This window comes from Diceros bicornis, chromosome 30 (genome assembly GCF_020826845.1).
Source record: "Diceros bicornis minor isolate mBicDic1 chromosome 30, mDicBic1.mat.cur, whole genome shotgun sequence".
NCBI classification, from domain to species: Eukaryota; Metazoa; Chordata; class Mammalia; order Perissodactyla; family Rhinocerotidae; genus Diceros; species Diceros bicornis.
This window is the reverse complement of record NC_080769.1, coordinates 9,627,067-9,646,973: the sequence shown is the minus strand read 5'-3', so window position 1 is coordinate 9,646,973 and position 19,907 is coordinate 9,627,067. Positions and strand designations below refer to the sequence as shown.

At 38.5% G+C, this 19,907-nt stretch overlaps 1 protein-coding gene and 1 long non-coding RNA gene across 5 annotated transcripts in view; one reads left to right on the top strand and one right to left on the bottom strand.

Moving 5' to 3' along the window:
• LOC131394410 (zinc finger protein 266-like) overlaps window positions 1-11,220 on the top strand; it is a 194,388-nt gene extending 183,168 nt beyond the window's left edge. For 3 of the 4 annotated variants that reach the window (XM_058525769.1, XM_058525768.1, XM_058525772.1), the window contains 2 exons: window positions 3,521-3,603; window positions 4,083-11,220. In XM_058525769.1, the coding sequence (XP_058381752.1) occupies window positions 3,521-3,603; window positions 4,083-6,296 (2,297 nt within the window). In that variant the 3' untranslated portion in view covers window positions 6,297-11,220. Of the gene's footprint in view, window positions 1-1,596; window positions 1,760-2,194; window positions 2,322-2,928; window positions 3,007-3,520; window positions 3,604-4,082 lie in introns of those variants that run through there. The other variant, XM_058525770.1, reaches the window with a different exon arrangement.
• The window catches only part of LOC131394435 (uncharacterized), a 124,501-nt gene that overhangs the window by 45,111 nt on the left and 59,483 nt on the right, over window positions 1-19,907 (bottom strand). The gene's annotated exons all lie outside the window — the stretch shown is intronic.

The window sequence follows — 19,907 nt, the reverse complement described above, 5'->3', positions numbered from 1 at the left end:
AAATAAAATCTTTAAAAAAAAAAAAATAGAAGCCATGTGGCTAAAAAATGGAACAGTAAGTAAAATGAAAAGATGGTTGTCTGAAAAGGTGCATAAAATAGACAAATGTTGGACAAACTATGATACGGCATTGCCCCTTTCCAAAGACAAGGCGAGGGCATAGACCTGTTGATTTGAGTGTTTCCAGCCAAGACCTCTGGGGGCTTCCCAGTACTTGAGTGTATTCTGAGTTCTTTTGTAAAAACATTGACATACTTTTTCTAACTTTCAGTGTCAGATGTGGAAGACCTAATGATTATTTCCCTTTTCTTCCATTTTTTCACTCAGGAACCAATAGAATACATGTGCTTTCTGTGAGTGTGTCTATGTGTGTTTAGGACACTATTTTCTCACCTGCTTGATTTTTTTTCTCATATTAGTTATGAATTGGTATGTTATTACTTTATTGTCTATATTGTCCAATAAGAGTGTTGGATCTTTAATGCCTGGGACATTTTCTTTGTAAGTTACTGCTGTTCACTGAGTGCCTAGGTCAGGGACATAAATTCTTCATTATTTACTGTGAGAATAAAAGACTAAGGCAACAATAAGCACTTAAAACAAGGCCCAGAGCTTCACACTTCTCCAATATCCATCAAGGGAAGCTCAAGAATGTTGATCAAATAAAATACATCATTTTTCTTCCCTTCATATGCCCAGCAGGATTCTTGACCAGTGCTGTGCAGTAGAATGTGTAAATCATGTACATAATGAAAAATATTTACTTAAGCATGTACTATAAAATCATTGAGATTTTACATTGTTTTGTACATTTGAAGAGTTCTAAATTCACTGCACATTAAATTTTTATCAGACATACTTGATTTGTGTTCAGAAAACAAAAAATTTAAAGATGAAAGACTAGATTCCAATACTCAAGTTGCTCCAAATATATAAGTGAGCTGTAAGATTCCAGTGAGATTTCTGGTACAGAGGGTCCTCAGTAAATGGCAATCGATGTTACTGATACTCTTGGTATAGAGCACACTGTTTTAGTAGCTTTTAGGTTTGCATTTCAAAATACAGAGTCATTTGGTCTGGACCTGAACGGTCATGCTGCTTGTTTGTCTAGGAGAAGCTTAAATGGGCCAGAGAATGCTGTTCTCTATGTCAGCTGCTTGGTATATATGCGTTAGGTAGACTGGCTTCATAATCTCATTCATCAATTTTATTGCTTTGACAAATGAAGAGTCACATTACTCATGGCTTAAGTTTCTATCCCTGTCAGATGAAACAATTACGTTTTTCCTGATGGGCAGCATGACTCATAATTCCCATTTGTGACTCCAGGTGAGACAGGACTACTCTGACATTTGATGGCAGTAGTGTGTATTTGTATTAGATTTCTTGAGTGTGCAGGGATATTTGAGAATTTCAAGCTAGAATGGAATAACTTCCAGGCCTGTGAATATGGGAATTAGGTCATCTCTGGGTCCTCATGGCTTCTTTCTTTTCCCCTAGGTGTTCTTTCTAAGGACCCTTTCTGCTTTCCTGAGGAAAAAGATAGAAGCAGAAAGGATGGTGACTGAGTGTTTGACAAATTGTGCTCAGGTAATTAAAAAGTGTATCTTTCTACAAAATGACATACCACATCCACTGGATAGACACATTTCTTTCTAGGTACTCCAGTCTCCAGGGCTTCTTAAGGAAGTCAAGCTGCTCAAGGACTGTGTACCTGTTGAATTCTCAACTCAAAGTGGATCCTCTCATATTGGTTCATGTAAATAATCTCAGTATTTCAATAATTACCTTCTATTGTTGCTTCATGATGGCAACTGCACGTTTTTTTGTTTTTCTGCCTGCTCTGAAGATGAAAGTGTGCATTTCTCAAATTATTTATTTATTTGTCAGTTTTTTCAAGTGTCTACAATTTGTTTAGGACTGTGCTTCCAGAGTGAGTTAAGATGAGAGGAGCATTTAGTCTAGTTGTGGTGAGATAAGTTCATGCATTAGAGGTTCCATTAATAATGCCATAACTGGAGGATATCTACCATGAGTAAGTTCAGATAGAAGAGTACCTAGGACCACTGCACCCTGGGGGAGATGATGAGAGACCTTGAGACCCTCTTTGTCCATTGGGTCTCCCTTCTTCATTCCCTGGTGAACACTGGTGGAGATGTTACTTTACTGAAGCCAGCTTATGTGTGATGGTTAGGACTCAGTTACCTTCGCTGATGTAGCTGTGCACTTCACCCAAGAGGAGTGGACTTTACTGGACCCATCTCAGAAAAATCTATACAGAGATGTGATGCTGGAGAACTACAAGAACCTGACCACAGTAGGTAAGGCTGCCATAATTCCTGTAGCCTCTTATGGGACAGACATGTATGATGTATTTACTATGTTGCAGTATTGGTGATGTGCAATTTGTACATAATGGAAAGTAAGAGACACAAGTCTCTACACTAATGGGTTTTATTCTAGAGTGGTTTCTGTAAAATTGTGGTTCTAGGAATAACACCATCCCTGTCACTCTCTTAGAAATGTGCATTCTCAGGCTCCACCTTTCACATAGTGAATGAAACTCTGGCATTATACCCAGACATCTCTATTTTAATGGAAACAGTGGACATGGTTCTGATGGACAACAAAGTTTAACAACCACTGTTGTAGTGATTTCTCCATGAGAATGAACATTTCTTTTTGCATTTACTTTACTTGCTGTTTTAATAAAAGTCTTAATATGTTTTAATGTGTATATATCTGAACATGGGTTTCAGGGCCCAGAGACAACCAACTCTTTGATACACAGAATGAGAGCATATTTGCATTTTTATCTCTTTAAAATAATGTTGCTGCATTCATTAAAAATATAGGAGTTGATTCACAGGAACATTTGTCATTTTTTGCAGAGGACTTTTTCATTAATGTATCTTTTCCTGTTAACAGGGTATCAGTTGTTCAAACCCAATCTGATTCCTTGGTTGGAAGAAGAGTTGAAGACAATGGAAAGAGGAGTCTTCCAAGGTGTGTGATTGTGAAGAACTTCCCTGGTAAATGAAAATTTCAATATCTTAGGAATTACAATGTGGAAACTTGAAGACATGCTTTCTCCTGAAAGCCGAGGTCATTGGTCTCTGATGCTTTGGGATATCATCAGCTTCTTGTACGTTCTTACTTTACATTTACTTAAAATTTCCTATGAAGTGAGAAAAAAAAACTTGTTCTGTGTCTGTTTTAAGTTAATCATTTGGTGTGTGTTGTTTGTCCACAACTTTACTGCGTTCTTTCTCTGATAATATTCTTTTTGCCCCATCATTTTTAATTTTCATAGAATCATTTTAATCAACTGCTGAATTTTTGACTACACATCCTTACCATTGCAAAATTTTTGATACAGTGAAAGTCCTCTCATCTGTCTTGCCTTTTGTTATTATGTTTAACTTAGAAATAATACAAATGAGCCTTACTGTTTTTAACCCATTTAATGTACATTTTTTTCTGTAAATTTCTACATATTTTATTCTTTTCTTAATTTTAGAGTGGGAAACTCCGCTTAAAACCAAAGACTCAGCAATCCAGCAGGATATTTTTTGGGAAAAAGCATACAATAGGATAGAAATGGTAAGTTTGAAAAGAGATTTCTTACTTTCCACATTCAGAAAAGATTGGGATTTTCAGCAGATAGAACATGTTTGCAAGCAATAGATGTTCAGGATGAGTGGCATTCACCCAAGGGAGAGCAATGGTTCTGTAGAGGTACTCTGAATATGTTGAATTTGGGAATATTTTATACCTAGCTTGAAAGTTGTTGCTTCGGAATTCCCACAAGGACTCATTCCCAATTATATAACTTGCCATTGAGCTTTTAAACAGCTCCATGAAGCTGTCCAGGACTCTTTTAACATTAGAGTAGACGGCAGATCATTCTGGCAGAAGGATTCCAACATTTAAGTTGAAAGAAATGAGCATGGTAGTAGGTGTATGAATGTAATACAAATGATAAAAATCATCATCATAATGATGTTTCTGTTTTGAGATGGGTGGGATAAATTAATGAATTTGAGAAATCTTTGAATTCTCATTCTTTCATTCATCGATAGGAAAGAATCCACAATGGTTGGGAACTTTATGATTGTGAGCAATGTGGGAAAGTCTTCAGTGAACGTTCATGCATTAAGACACACAGGAGAACTCAAAATGGAGTGACTACTCAGGAGAATAATCAGCATGAGAAATGCTTCCTTGCTCTGCACAAGAAAACGTCTACTGGAGAGAAACTTTCTGGGTTTAATCAGTGGGGACAAGCCATCGGCACGACTCCAGATGTTGTGTACTCAGGAACCAGCATACAAGAGAAAGCCATTGAATTCAGTGACAATGTGAAAGCCTTTATTAATCAGTCTTACCTTCAGGCACAAACGAGAACTCACAGTGGTGAAAAATTCTGTGAATGCAAGGAATGTGGGGGATCTTTTATTCACTCCACAAACCTTTGTGTGTGTCTACAAATTCACACTGGTGACAGTCATTACGAATGCAAGGAATGGGGAAAATCTTTTAAAGGGACCTCACGCCTTCATGCTCACGAGCAAATTCACACTGGAATAAAACCCTGGCAGTGTAAGGAATGTGGGAAAGGCTTTAAACCTTCTGTACATCTTAATGTTCACCTGGGAAGTCCCATTGGAGAGAAACCCTATGAGTGTAAGGAATGTGGGAAAGCCTTCACTCAATTCTCAGGCCTTACTGAACATATAGAAACTCACACTGGAGAGAATCCTTTGAAAGGTGATACACGTGGCATAGCCTTTGCTACTTCTTCAAAACTTACTAGCCATTTTAGAACTGACATTGGAGAGAGGCCTTTTGAGTGTAGTATATGTGAAAAAAGATTTACTAGTTCTTCATACTTAATCATTCACAAGCGTACTCACACTGGAGAGAAACCCTATAAATGCAATGAATGTGGGAAAGGCTTTAGTTGTTTTCTGTACCTTAAACGTCACCAGCGAATTCACACTGGAGAGAAACCCTATGAATGTAAGGAATGTGGGAAAGCTTTCACTCAATCCTCAGGCCTTATTAACCACACAAAAACTCACAATGGAAAGAAGCCTTTTAAATGTGATACATGTGGGAAAGCCTTTGCTGCTTCCTCAGATCTCACTTACCATTTGAGGGCTCACAATGGAGAGAAGCCTTTTGAGTGTAATATATGTGAAAAAAGATTTGCAAGATCTTTGTACTTAATCATTCACAAGCGTACTCACACTGGAGAGAAACCCTATAAATGCAATGAATGTGGGAAAGGCTTTCTTTGTCTTCCATACCTTAAATGTCACCAGCGAAGACACACAGGAGAGAAACCCTATAAATGTAAGGAATGTGGGAAAACCTTCATTCAATCCTCAGCCCTTGTTCGCCACATAAAAACTCACACTGGAGAGAAGCCTTTTAAATGTGACACATGTGGGAAAGCCTTTACTACTTCCTCAAATCACAGAATCCATTTGAGAACTCACAGTGGAGAGAAGCCCTTTGCGTGTAATACATGTGAAAAAAGATATACAAGTTTTTCATACTTAATCATTCACAAGCGTACTCACACTGGAGAGAACCTCTATAAATGCACGGAATGTGGGAAAGGCTTTAGTTATTTTAGGGGCCTTAAACGTCACAAGCAAACGCACACTGGAGAGAAACCATATGAGTGTAAGGAATGTGGGAAAGCCTTCACTCAATCTTCAGGCCTTGTTCGCCACATAAAAACTCACACTGGAGAGAAGCCTTTTAAATGTGACACATGTGGGAAAGCCTTTACTACTTCCTCAAATCGCAGAATCCATTTGAGAACTCACAGTGGAGAGAAGCCTTTTGAGTGTAATATATGTGAAAAAAGATTTAAAAGTTCTTCATACTTAATCATTCACAAGCGCACTCACACTGGAGAGAAACCTTATAAATGCAAGGAATGTGGGAAAGGCTTTAGTTATTTTGTGAGCCTTAAATGTCACAAGCGAACTCACACTGGAGAGAAACCATATGAGTGTAAGGAATGTGGGAAAACCTTCACTCGATCTTCAGGCCTTGTTTGCCACATATATACTCACACTGGAGAGAGGCCTTTTAAATGTGACACATGTGGGAAAGCTTTTGCTGCTTCCTCAAATCTCAGTTACCATTTGAGAACTCACAATGGAGAGAAGTCTTTTGAGTGTAATATATGTGAAAAAAGATTTAGAACTTCTTCATACTTAATCATTCACAAGCGTAGTCACACTGGAGAGAAAAACATACAAATGCAAGGAATATAGGAAAGGCTTTAATAGTTGTGGGCCTTAAATGTCATAAGTGAATTCACACCGGAGAGAAACCCTATAAAGAATTTAAGAAAGCCTTTGCACAATCCTCGGGTTTTATTGACTACATAAAGTCTCAAACTGGAGAGAAGCCTTTTAAATGATATAGGTGGGAAAGCCTTTGATACTTCCTCACTTTTTTTTTTTTTTTTTTTGGTGAGGAAGATCAGCCCTGAGCTAACATCCATGCTAATCCTCCTCTTTTTGCTGACGAAGACCAGCTCTGAGCTAACAGCTACTGCCAGTCCTCCTCCTTTTTCTCCCCAAAGCCCCAATAGATAGTTGTATGTCATAGTTGCACAACCTTCTAGTTGCTGTACATGGGACGTGGCCTCAGCATGGCCGGAGAAGCGGTGTGTTGGTGCGCGCCTGGGATCCGAACCCGGGCCGCCAGTAGTGGAGCACGCGCACTTAACTGCTAAGCCACGGGGCCGGCCCCACTTCCTCACATCTTTATAAACATTAGAAATCACATTATATAGAAGTCTATCAGGTGTAATATGTTGGAAAACATTGACCAGTTCTTTGTATGTTATCATTCACAAGCTCACACTGGAGAGAAACCTTATAAATGGAAGGAATGTAGGAAATCCTTCAGTTTCTCACTTCCTTTTGGCATCATGCAAGAACTCCCCTGGAAAGAAGTCCTATCAATGTAAGGAATGTGGTAAAGCCCTAAGTAATCCCGATTGACTTCAAAGACATGAAAGGACCACGCTGCAGAGATGCTTTCCAAATGTAAGGTATGAGGGAAATCCATCAACATCTCACAGCGCAGCATATAAGGACTGACAGTGAAGCCGTACTATTAAGAAACATGTTAAGCTTTTCCGTATTTCTTCCATGAAATATGTATCTCTTATATATAATAGATTTTGCAGTGGAGAGAAGTCCAAGTGATGTAAGATATGGGGGGAAATTTTTCTGTTACTATTCACTTGTGATCTCACTGTGGAGAAAAACTTGATGAATGTAAAAAATGTTTTAAGAGTCTCATCATCATTTTCCATTGGATTCTTTCTCATCTGTAATGAACATGGGGTGATTCACAGTCAAGAGGAACTGAATATAGGAAATATGGGAAGTGCTACCCTGAGTGTGAATCTTAGGATCTTCTGAGATGCATAGCATTCTATGTGATTCTTTAGATCTGTTTTAAGACTTTGTGATTAGGCCCTGAGCATTTCTGTGCATGATATGTTTTTCTTTCCAGTGATAGGGCAGTCTAGTTTCTAGACCTTCCATGTTGCAGCCTGGTTAAAAGTGGGTCTACAGAATTCACAGTTAATCCTCTTCTAACCACCTGGATTCTCTTAATGGATTGAGATGGACTTACATTGTGAAGACAGCAACTGCTTGACTGTGTACAGTGCTCACCAAACTCATTTACAGTGAGTCACACCCGCCAACATGGTGGTTAAAATACATCTTCATAAATTTTGTAATATTACCTTGTCCCTCTCACACCTGATCCTTTCAGATAAAAAGTCAGTTTCAAGCATGGGATGAGTGGGAGGAAAAGTGAGATTACACCTGCAATGTATGACACCCTGTTTTCATGACCTTTGTGGGTAAACAACAACTCTACCACCTGGGAAGGACCTTTAACCTCAAGCCCATACAGGATGATGGTGAGAATAATGAATGTTCTCTTTCACATCAAACCCAACACCACAGCCTAGGAAAACAATGGTATTTGTCTGAGTCCAGCAACAGCTGATACTGGTGATATCACCTGCTTCTACGTTTGTCATTCTGTCTGTGAGCTGTGAAAATAGAAAAACTCACGTGAATGTAGCTGGTCCAGAGAATCTGCTGTGCTTGATGCCCTCACTGAGAGTTCCTGAATGTGAACCTTTGGTGTAGACACAGACCAATACAATATGGTTTCAGCCTCAGTGATACAAATTCACATAATATGGATGCTCAAGCAGCCTTGGGTTATATCAAGTATGACCATTCAGTGTTCAGCTGCTTCATGCCACTTTCTTGAGGCTTAATCAAAGCACTGTATGAATATCTAAACCAAGCTTAGCAATAAATCCAGAAGAATTTTCTGCACGTTTGTGTTACATGTCTGTATGTGTGGAGGAGTATGTCATATTGTGGTTCACTTTGGGTATGTATATTGTTATTTAGTCCATATGTTGCCTCTTTAATTATTGGCAACACCACCAAAGATCAGATTAGTCTTAACCTTTTGTGTGCAGTGTAAGGGTCATAGATTGGCCTTAGATGATTTCTTAATTGTCTGAAAGAAGGTTTAAGGGGGGTCCTATGAGAATCTGTCACAGTTGTCTGAGTGTAGGACTTTGTTGGTGGTGTTTGAGGTCACACCTGTAGATTGGCCACATTCTGCTCCTAGCAATCCTGGTGACAGCATCCTCAGTAATTGCTGTACAAGAAAAACAGAGCAGATTTGGTTCCAGTTTTTCTTAGTCAGTGGCTGACAAAGTGGTATATTCATATGAACAAACTCCAGAAGCCAAGATGATGTGAGGCATGTATGCTCCAACACAGATGAGCCTTTAAAATATTCTAAGTGGAGAAGCTATTGATAAAAGATTATATCATTTCATTTATATGAAGTGTCTAGAAAAATCCAATCCATAGAAGCAGAAAAATTGTGTTCACCTAGATATTATGAGAGAATGGAAATGGGGGATTTGACAGCCAAAGATGGCTTTTCAAGTGATGAAAGTTCTAGAATTAGGATGGTTACCCAAATCTGTGCATTTACTAAACAGTGAAGTGTATAGATCTAAATGCATGCATTGTATGAATTATATCTCAATAAAGTTGTTCAAGAAACAAATGAGAAAATTGTGATAGTACCTACACCATTGGGTAGTTATGAGCATAGTACAATCTCTGTGAAGCATCTAGCATGGTAAGATGCAGCAACCTTTAGCTACCATTATGTTTTTGCCACTAAATATTAAAACAACATAAAACTATTATAATCAAAGAGTAAGATATGGGCATAAGTAAGTATATTACTGGACAGAAGAGTCTAGATATGAATATAGGTGAATATAGGAATTGTTTAATAAATGTGGAATTTCAAATCAGTATATCAAGGACAATTTATTGATAAGTACTAGTATAACAATTGGCCAGCTTTTGGAGGAAACAAAATTGGATCAACTACCCCACACAACGTGTGAAAATACATTCGATGAGGATTAAAAATTAAAACGTCTTTAGAAGTAGTAAAATTAAGAAAATTATGAAATCTGTCTAATCTAGTGTTTGAAGAGACGTTTTAAGGCAAGGCAGGAAAATCAGAAGTTATTTTAGAGAACAGGTTCGTTTGGCTACATAAACATTTAACATTTTGTAAAGCAACAGAACAAACATTAACATAGCAAAATATTATGCATTCAGTAGATGCAAAACATTTGTTAATGTCCATAAACAATTCCTAGTAAAACGTTATTTCAAGAAGAAAAAAGATTCAAAAGTCATCCTATTTAAAAGGTAAAGGAAACAATGATTAGAGTTTAGCATGGTGTCCAAAGTAAACAATAAATAATGGGAAATAAATGCCTAAGGATGGGATTGATAGAATGGAGGAAATCTGCTATTTCATGGATTGCCAGGCATATCATTACTGGAGAATCCTTGTAAGGGCTCTAGGAACTTGAGGTGAAGCAGGTAGAAAAGCTTTTGATGACAATTCCCGCCACCAACCATGACCACAGGTATGTGCCCGGCTCTCTGCCCTGCCTGTAGGTCCGCCTACAACCTTGATTCTAGCCTCAACCTTATCTCGGGTTGTTTTCTGCCTTCAGCCCACGTCCTGAGAAAGGTCAGGGCCCATCTGCACCCATGCAGTTAACTAGAATTTCTCAGTCTTAAGTGGCCTATCTTGGCTGACAGCCTGACCCTCAGAGCTCAGTCCCTCTGACCCCAGGCAGGAAAAGGAAGTGGCTGACTGGTTCATCTGTGGTCTTCTCCTGCCTGCTTCTGGCGTCTTGGAGACTTGCACCTTGGTGGTGGTCCAGCCCAGCCCGGCTTTGGTGAGGCCAGCACGAACGGGAGGGTGGTTGAAGGAGGAGTCAAAGGTCGTGTTTGTTCCAGGCTGCTGAGAGGCCCACTTAGGGAGTCCTGGCATGTGCCCTTCGCTTCCACCATGGTCCCAGGGCCTCCCAGCACCGCAAGGTTTCCGACCCCTTTTGGGTCCTCGTTCCCGGCTAAGAATTGTGTTGGGAAATGCTGTAAGGGCCTCTGGGCAAGGTCTCTTCATCCATTATGCTTCCCTCTTCAAAAGCCTCCAAAACGACCTTTGTGACCTGTTTCCAGAAGGAAAAGAACTTCCACTGGTGGAGTGACATTGACTCAGCCCCCACACCCTCCCGTTGTCATCGATCTGGCAGTTCTGGCCGATTCTGGAGAGCACTGCATGATTGTTGTCTCCAGAGGGCCTCTGTTTCCTTTTATATGCGGAAGAATGTTTCACCTGGGGATTTTTAGTCTTTGCACCTCCTTCACTTATTTTTGACACATTACATTCAGGTAGAAAGATATTTTCTTAGATGTCTATGATGTGCATACTTATGTATATAAATATAATTTATGTAGACAAGAAGACTTTACTAAAGAAGAACAAGAATGCTCACCTGTCTCTTCATCTGAACTTCCTAGGCCTGTACATCGCCATAGGGCTTCAAAACAGAGTCCTCCGGGACAAAAGGATGGAGACTTCATTACACCAGTTCTAGAATAATTGAATTTACTATTCACAGGAAGTTTGGACTGAGTGTATTTTTTCCACATTCTTTTGAAAAGTCTCAGACCTAAGAAAATTTGAACATCTAGTACAATACACAGGCTTTCAGTTTTCTTCTGGCCAGAGGGTCACGTTTCCTCCCTACCCCAGCCCCCTTTCCATGCCCTGTTTCTAGAGCTCCTCCCCTCGCCACCCGGAGACCGGAAACGGAAGTGCCCGCATCCTCCTGGTTCGCTTCTCTCGACTGTTGCGTCTCTGGTCTGGAGATCCTGGGTTCAGGTGATCCTCGCGAGACTGGGAGAATGGGCGGGGTCAACGAGCGGGTCTCCGAGTTCCGCGTGGATGCCGAGCAGCTCCAGAGCCCGAGATGCTCTTCCCGCGGGGCCGGGCTCCGCACCTGCTGCCTCGGGGTCTATTCTGACGGCTCCCGCCCGGGACCTCCTCCCGCTGCCGCCTTTGCTCTGCGATCCCCCGCCTGCTCTCTGCTTTGGGGCCACGGCCTCTCCCCGAGGCGACAGGGGCCGGGGGGCCGCCAGGAGCGTCTGTCCCGGGGAGGCGGCGGATCGGGAACTGCGGTCAGGGAGCCTCCGCGGGGCCTTTTCATCCGCTGTGCTCCCCTTTGCAAATAGCCTCCTAAACAACCTTTGTTGTCCCATCTCCAGAAGGAAAAGCATCTCAGTCCTTCACCGACCTGGGGATGCCAGCAGTTTGGGTGAGATCTGGGTGAATTTGTTCGGGTTGTGGCGTCAGTTGTTTGTTTGGTTCATTATATTCAGGTGGGAAGATAAGAAGCATTCTTAGACTATTAGAGAGGACATGTACCTGATGTCGTTAAGTGCGTGAGTGAATGAACGCCTGAAAATGAAATTTACGACCAAGGAAAAGCCGGGCTACTCAGCTCCACCTGATCTCGCCTGACCTCCAGAGCCCTGTCAATCTCCCAGAGCCTCAAAATATAGGAGTTTCTACGAAAAAAAGACGATGTAAGCTTCTTTCTGTTAGTAGCAGCACTTGGAATTGAATTTACTATAATTTAGGAAGAGTAATTAGTAAGCAAAGGGCCTAGAGGCGGTACTATAGGACTATCCTGGTTCCTGACACTTTTGATATTTTCCTGGATCACGTATTGTATTGAGGGTTACTGAATGTTGTTTTTCTGGTGCATTGATTCTTACCTGGCAGTTTTTTCTCCTCTTTGATATTTTTTTCCTACCTTTCCATTACTGCTGTGTACTCCTGGGTTGTCTCTCAATGTGCTACAATCAATATATTATCATTCTTTTTGATATTTCAAGTTTATCTAGGGGTAGCTCCTTTCAGTTCGCTCCATTCAACACAACCCCATTGATGTTTGAGTACTTTGTTGCTTTCTGACTCAACAAGGTTTCAGGTTCATTTTGTACGTTTCTGCCCCACATGTGGTGTCAGACATTTCTCCCAAAGAGCCTGGTTCTTTGTAGAAATCAACATCGGTTTGCTACCTTGTGCTTAATTCTAGCTCAATATCATTGCTTCAGGGCCCTTACAAATCTAGAGAATATTTTTTAAAATCATAAGTTTCTATTCATATTACCAATGCAAAGTTAATACTGTTTTTTTCTCGTACCTCCTCAGATTTTAAATTTATGTTTGTTTCTAAATCTTGGTTCCTAGTAACATTAGTTTATTTCTTATTTGCTTTATGCAACATGACACACCCCAAAAATGCAACAGTACAATACTAATGTTATGAAAGTTTCATGTTTCTTAGTAGCTCTTTTTCTACTTAGTATGTATTTTTATTCTTGTTTCCATTTTTGAAGTCATTTTACTTCTTGAGCATATAAAACTTTTATATGGTTCAAAACTCAAAACAATATGAGAAAGTATACTCAGAAGTTTTCCATCCGTGTCTCTTGCATTTTATTAACATCTTTCCAGTCTTTTTTTTTCCCTTTCAGAAACAAACAATATATGTGTGTAGATGTGTTCTCCTGCACATTGTGTGTATTTTTATTTCCTTACAGCCTTATACAAACATACAATGTTCTGCACTTCATATTTTCACTTAAATATATGTGCTGGAAATCACTCACCTCGCAGCATAGAGATCTGTCTTCTTTTTTCCATTAGTTTCCCATTAACAGGTAACATATTTAATGAGTCACCTATGGATAGAATTTGAGGTTTCTATTTTTAGTTTTGGGGACTCTTGCCAAATACCCTCCACTTGGTTTGTATCATTTTGCAATTTCAGAGTTCATTTTTTTAAAGCAAAGTTAAAAGTAATTATGCAGAAAAATAATCAACATTTTTGTTTTAACTGCAAAGCACTTGTTTTCCCTCCATCCTCCCCCAAATCATTCCAGCCCTGTATTCTTAGAGGAATTAAATATATTTGCTGAAAACTCAGATTTATATTGTGTTATAAAGAGTTCTTTAGTTATAACTAAATATATTTTAACAGTCTTGAGACAGATGTTTGTTGCCCATCAGTTCACAATCTCTGGGTGCCTTCAGTGAGTGCCCTGAAGTGATCTTGACATCACGGAAAGGAATATTGAGGCAGATTTTACCATCAGCCTCACAGGATATCGACTATTGATTTGTTGTATGGTAAGTCCTAGGTGATGCTGTGTTTCAGACACTCCTTTAGGTCACCCCTGCACAATATGGCATCGAACGGTCCAAAACTGAGCAATAATGTCCTGGTGCATTTAGGAAGAGCTGAAGTCAGCCTGGTAATGCTGTTTTATAAATCAGCTGTTCCTAGACATCGTTTGGGAAAAGATGGTGCATCATCTCCTTCATGAGTCTTCTCATCAGGGAGATAAAGAGTCACAAGTACTTTGGTTACTTGGAGAAGTACCTGGTCATGTCTTCTGCTGATTTCTAATAATTAGTCTTTTTAAAAATAATTTTTAAGGCTTTTGTTAGACAATGTGGGGCTCATCATTTGTGAATTATATGATTGCAGTAGTTTCCACTTTTTGTGTTTTCAGTTTTATGTTTTCTTAAGGAAAATGATTTCTTCATTTGGGCGTAGCCAAATTTATTCAACCTTTCCTTTATCTTGTCTTAGAAATTTTCCTTTACTCTGATGTTATAAATATGTTCTACTACCTTGCCTTTCAAACTTTTTGTAGCTTTTGTTGCAATTGTATGTCCTTAATCCATCTGGGATTGATTTTTTGTGTATAGTATCAATATATGTATAATTTAATTTTTCCTTCAGTGGACATAACATTTTCACAGGACAGTGTATTGAGAAGCTCAAATGTCCCTGCGGATTTGCAGGGCCAGATCAGCTGTTGAAAAAATTCTGTACTTATATGGATGTATTTCAGCGCTTGATGTTGCGTTCCTGTGGTCAGTTGGTGTAATCTCTGCATCAATACCACTTGTATTTGTTATATTAACTCTACTATATTTCTTAATGCCTGAAAGGGCTATTCACCTATGCTGTTGTTCCTCTTTAAGAGTATCTTTTCTGTTCTTGGCTCCTTTTTAACATTTTGAAATTAATTCAGACATAGAGAAAAAGTTGGTAGACTAGTATAAAGGACTCCAGTACAGCTCTAGCTCTACGCAGCCTCTCTAATTTTTATCATTTTGCTACTTTTCCTTTCTCATTCATTCCTTCTCTCTCTCTCTCTCTCCCCCTCCCTCCCCGTGATGTGATTTTTTTTCCTGATTCATTTGAGGGTAAGTTGCGTACATCATGCCTTTTTACCCTTTAATAATTTTAGTATGTGTTTCCCAAGAACAAGTATATTATCTGATTTATAGTCCACGTTCCTATTTTATTACCCGTCCCATGTCCTGTATTGCAAAATGTCCCCTTTAGTCCAGGGTCATGTACTGTTTTCAGTGGTCATGTTTCTTCAATCAATTTCAACCATTTCCTTAGTGTTTCTTTTTATTTTATGATATGGACAATTTTTAAGAATACAGCCATTTCCTTTAGAGAAGACTAGTCACTTAGGGTTTCTCTGAAGTTTCCTCACAATTAGATTCAGGTTTTGAATTTTGGGTTGAATACCAAAAAAGAGATGTGTATCTCAAGGGTATCACATACAGACAGGCCTATGACTTCATTTTTCCCATCACTGGCACTATTAATTTTGATCACTTGGTATAAAGTGGTTCACATGTCCTGTGTTTGCATTGTGCAGTTCCTTTTTTTGTGATCAGTAGTTTAGTTTGTGGGGAGATCTCTATATATTTTGTGTTAGCTTGTGAGCTTCTTTCAATAATAGTAGGTGTACTTTTTATTAGACATTTGCTGAAACTCTAAATCATTTTAAGGGCAATTGGAGTGTTTTCTGTATTGGACTTTCCAATCCATGGAGAAAGTGTTTCTCCCCGTTTATTTAAGTCTTCCTCATTAGGGTTCAGACTCTTAGAATTTTCTCCCAAAAACACTCCACACATTTTGATTAGATTATTCCTAACCATTTTATAATTTTCTTACTTGTCAATGTTATACTTGTTAAGTTTAATTGTTCTGATTGTTGATATATAAAATGCAGTTGATCTTTCTACATTGAATTTTATCTGGCAGACTTGCTAAACTTCCTTAAAAATATTTTTAAAATATTCTTTTGATTTTCTGCATATGCAATCATATCTTCTCTAATTAATGGCAGGTTTTTTTTTCCATTTCAATCCTCATGTCATTTATATGTTTTTCTTGCTTTACTGACCGAAAAAGACCTCCCATACAATAGTGACTAGAAGTAGTAAAAGCAGCATCCTTGTCTTTTCTAACACTAATGGGCTATGTTTTCCATCTTTACCATTCAGTGTATTGATGTTGTAGATTTTGCAAGTTTAAGTCTTTATCCTACTTTTATTAGTTTGAGAATTGGCTTTCTCATAAACGCCTTGTGAATTTATTAAATGCTTTTCTCTGATTCCTCTGAGATGACCCTTTTTGTTCATGGATCTTATTCAAACACCTAGAACTGTATCTGCCTATGACAGATACCTGATCTTTGAGTGAATTAATAAATAAAAGAAATTTAAAAAATAAATGTGATGATTTAATTGATAATCCTACATTATAGCAACCTTGTAATTCTAGAAAAATTGAACTTGGACAGAATAGATTATCTTTTTTTTTATATCTGAGTGTATTCTATGTACTGATATGTTACAGAAGTTTTTCTTTTCAAGTATATTTGAGTAACTTTGGCATTTCATTTCCTTTTCTTACTCCATTCTTTTCTGGCTTTTGTATAAAGAGTGTCTCCTCCTGTCTAAACTCTTAATTTCTAGATGATAAGAACTGTTTCTCTTATATAGGTCAAAATTCACTGGCAAAATTACTGTCTCTGGATTAGTTGTTGCCATTTTTACTAGTTTTGTTTTCATATTTTGCAATAATTTAAAGCAACGATTAAATTGTTTTTGTTTTTAGGACTGCTAAATTTTCCAATTTCATCATAAGTCAGTTATGCAAGTTATGTTTTACAGGAATTTTTCTACTTTCAAATTTATATTTTCCTATGTTTTTAGCATTTGTGGCTTTTGTAATTATATAACTTTTATATCCCCTTTACCATTCCTACTATTGTTCCTTGTGACTTTTCATTTTTGTTATACTAATATTGTCAGAATTTATCAGTTTTGTGAATTCATTTCAAAGAAAATTGGTTTGATTAATCTACTGTATATCTGGGGCCGGCCCCGTGGCTTAGTGGTTAAGTGCACGCACTCCGCTGCTGGTGGCCCGGGTTCGGATCCCGGGTGCGCACCGACGCATGGCTTCTCGGGCCATGCTGAGGCCGCGTCCCACATACAGCAACTAGAAGGATGTGCAGCTATGACATACAACTATCTACTGGGGCTTTGTGGGAAAAAAAATAAATAAATAAAATTATAAAAAAATATAAAAATCTACTGTCTTCTATATTAGTAGGCTCAGGTGCTATAACAAAATACCATAGACTGACTGGCTTAATCAACAGAAATTCATTTTCTGGAGGCTGAATTCCAAGATCTCGGCTAGCAATGTAAGTTCCTAGTGAGAGCTCTCTTCCTGGCCTGTAGATGACTGCCTTCTCTCTGTCCTCACATGGCAGAGATAAAGCTGGCAAGCTCTGTGGTGTCTCTTCTTATCATGACACTAATACCATCATGGGACCCCACCCTCATGATCTCATCTAAACCTAATTACCTCTCAAGTCCCCATCTCCAAATACCATTAACTTGGGAATTAGGGTTTCAAGAGATCAATTTTGGGGAACACACTGCAGTCCATTGAATGATTTATTTTGTTAACTTCAGTTCTTATCTTTATTTTTACTTTCATGCTATTTTTGTTGTGTTTACAGTTATGTGCTGCAGGACATTTTGTTAACCCAGAACAACATATACAATGGTGGTCTCATAAGATTAGTACAGTATAGCCTAGGTGTGTAATAGGCAATACCATCTATGTTTGTGTAAGTATACTCCATGATGTTCACACAGCAATGAAATCGCCTAATGATGCATTTCTCAGAATGTATGCCTGTCAATAAGTGATGCATGGCTGTACTGTTATTCTTTTTCTACTCTAAAATGAAATGCACAGCTTATTGTTTTTCAGACTTTCTTCTTTCCTATTATGTAATCATTCCAGGCTGTGACTACCTTTAAATTGCTATAACTAAATCTCCAACAAAGTTTGGTTACATGGTTTTTTTTTTTACTTTTCAATCATAAATATCTAATTTCTACTACAGTTTGTGCTTTCACAGGTGTGTTGTTTCAAAATGTGTTTCTAATTATAGCAGCATTATTTACAATGGCCAAGATGTGAAAGCCACCCAAGTGCCCATCAACAGATGAATGGATAAAAGAAGATGTGCTATATATACACAATGGAATAATACTTAGCTATAAAAAAGAGAAAATCATGCCATTTGAGACAATATGGATGGACCTTGAGGGTACTATGCTAAATGAAATAAGTCAGAGAGAGAAAGACAAATACTATATGATTTCACTCATATGTGGATGATAGATAAACAAACACGTAGATAAGGAGAACAGATTAGTGGTTACCAGAGGGGAAGGAGGTGTGGGGAGAGTCAACAGGGTGAAGGGGCACATGTGTATGGTGATGGATAAAAACTGGACTATCGCTGGTGAACACAATGCAGTCTATACAGAAACTGAAATATAATGTACACCTGAAATGTACCCAATGTTATAAGCCAATATGACCTCAGTAAAATCATTAAAGAAAAAATGTGTTTCTAAATTTCCAACATATGATGTTTTTATTATGTTTTTGTTGTTGATTGCTAATTTAATTGCATGTGTTTAGGGAATTATATTAACCTGTGGGAATGTTTGGGCTGTGCTTTCTGGGCCTGTTTGTGCTCAATTTTGATGAGTGTTTCATGTGAGTTTGAAAAGAATGTGCATTTGGGGCTGGCCTGGTGGGGCAAGCAGTTAAGCGGGCATGCTCCGCTGTGGCGGCCCGGGGTTCATGGGTTTGGAACCCCGGGCGCACACCGAGGCACTGCTTGTCGAGCCATGCTGTGGTGGTGTCCCATATAAAGTGGAGGGAGATGGGCACGGATGTTAGCTCAGGGCCAATTCTCCTCAGCAAAAAGAGGAGAATTGGTATCAGATGTTAGCTCAGGGCTGATCTCCCTCACAAAAAAAAAAAAATGTGCATTTTATCCTTGTGGTCAGCAGTGCTTTACGTGTTTATGGGTCCAGCATGTTAGTTGTTTTGCTCAAGTTTTGATGACTGTTGAATTTTTGTTCTTCTGCACTATCTATTCCAGAGAGTTGTGTATTAAAATATTCCACTCCAAATATGGCTTTTAGAATTCTCCTTTCATTTGGTCCATTTTTGTTTACTATATTTTGAAGGCTGTGTTATAAGGTGCATAGCATTTTAGAATTGCTGTAGTTTTTTTGGTGAACTGAACCTGATGGGGTTCAGGGCAGACCGCCCCAAGATGCACCACTCTGGTATGCGGATTATTTTAAACTGAAGACAATAAAGGCTCAGAAGACTCAGGAAGAACATTTGACCTTTCCCCAAACTGTCTAAAAGAATTTAACGTAGAAGGCCTGTTCTAGAAAGGAGCCAATACCATAAGATAGCTATAGTATAATGTAAAATAGGTGTTATCGAAAGGCACCAACAAGCCCATTTTTGGCCCAGCAAAACTTGTTTAATAAACATTTGCATTTCCATCTCCATGTAAATTGTGTTCCTCCCCTCTGAAATCCCAAACCACTACCCCCAACATCCTCCTTTGTCTTTAGCTGAAGATGGTATTTAAGGTAGTCGCTTCAGCCATTCTGGTGAGTTGCTCAGTTTTCCTAGGTTTCTCCCATGTATACATGTTATTAAACTTTGATTTTCACCTGCTAACCTGCCTTATAATTATTTGACCAGCCATAAGAACCTTAGGAAAAAGTGGGGGGATTCTCCCTTTTCCCCTGCAAAACTTTCAAAAATTATCTGTAATCTTTTTAAGTGTAAGAATGTGCATTCCACTAAAATTTGTTTTGTCAGATTTTTAATGTAGCTATATTATTGTTTTCCTTTTATTTCTCAATCTTATTGTATCAGTTTTTAGATGGCTTTTTAAAAACATTATAGAGGAGAAACCTTTAAAGTCTGGATTTATAATAAACTTTGCATGCTGAAATAAAATTAGGCACCCAGAGAGGTTGTAAACATAGGACAGTGTGTTCCTGTATAAATTTCATTGGGCTACCTCTAGGGTTCACATCTTAGGTAACCATAGTATGATTATTGAAACCCAGAAATAACATTGATAAAATACTATTAACTAATCAACTGACCTCATTCAAATTTCACATTTTCTCACTCTTTT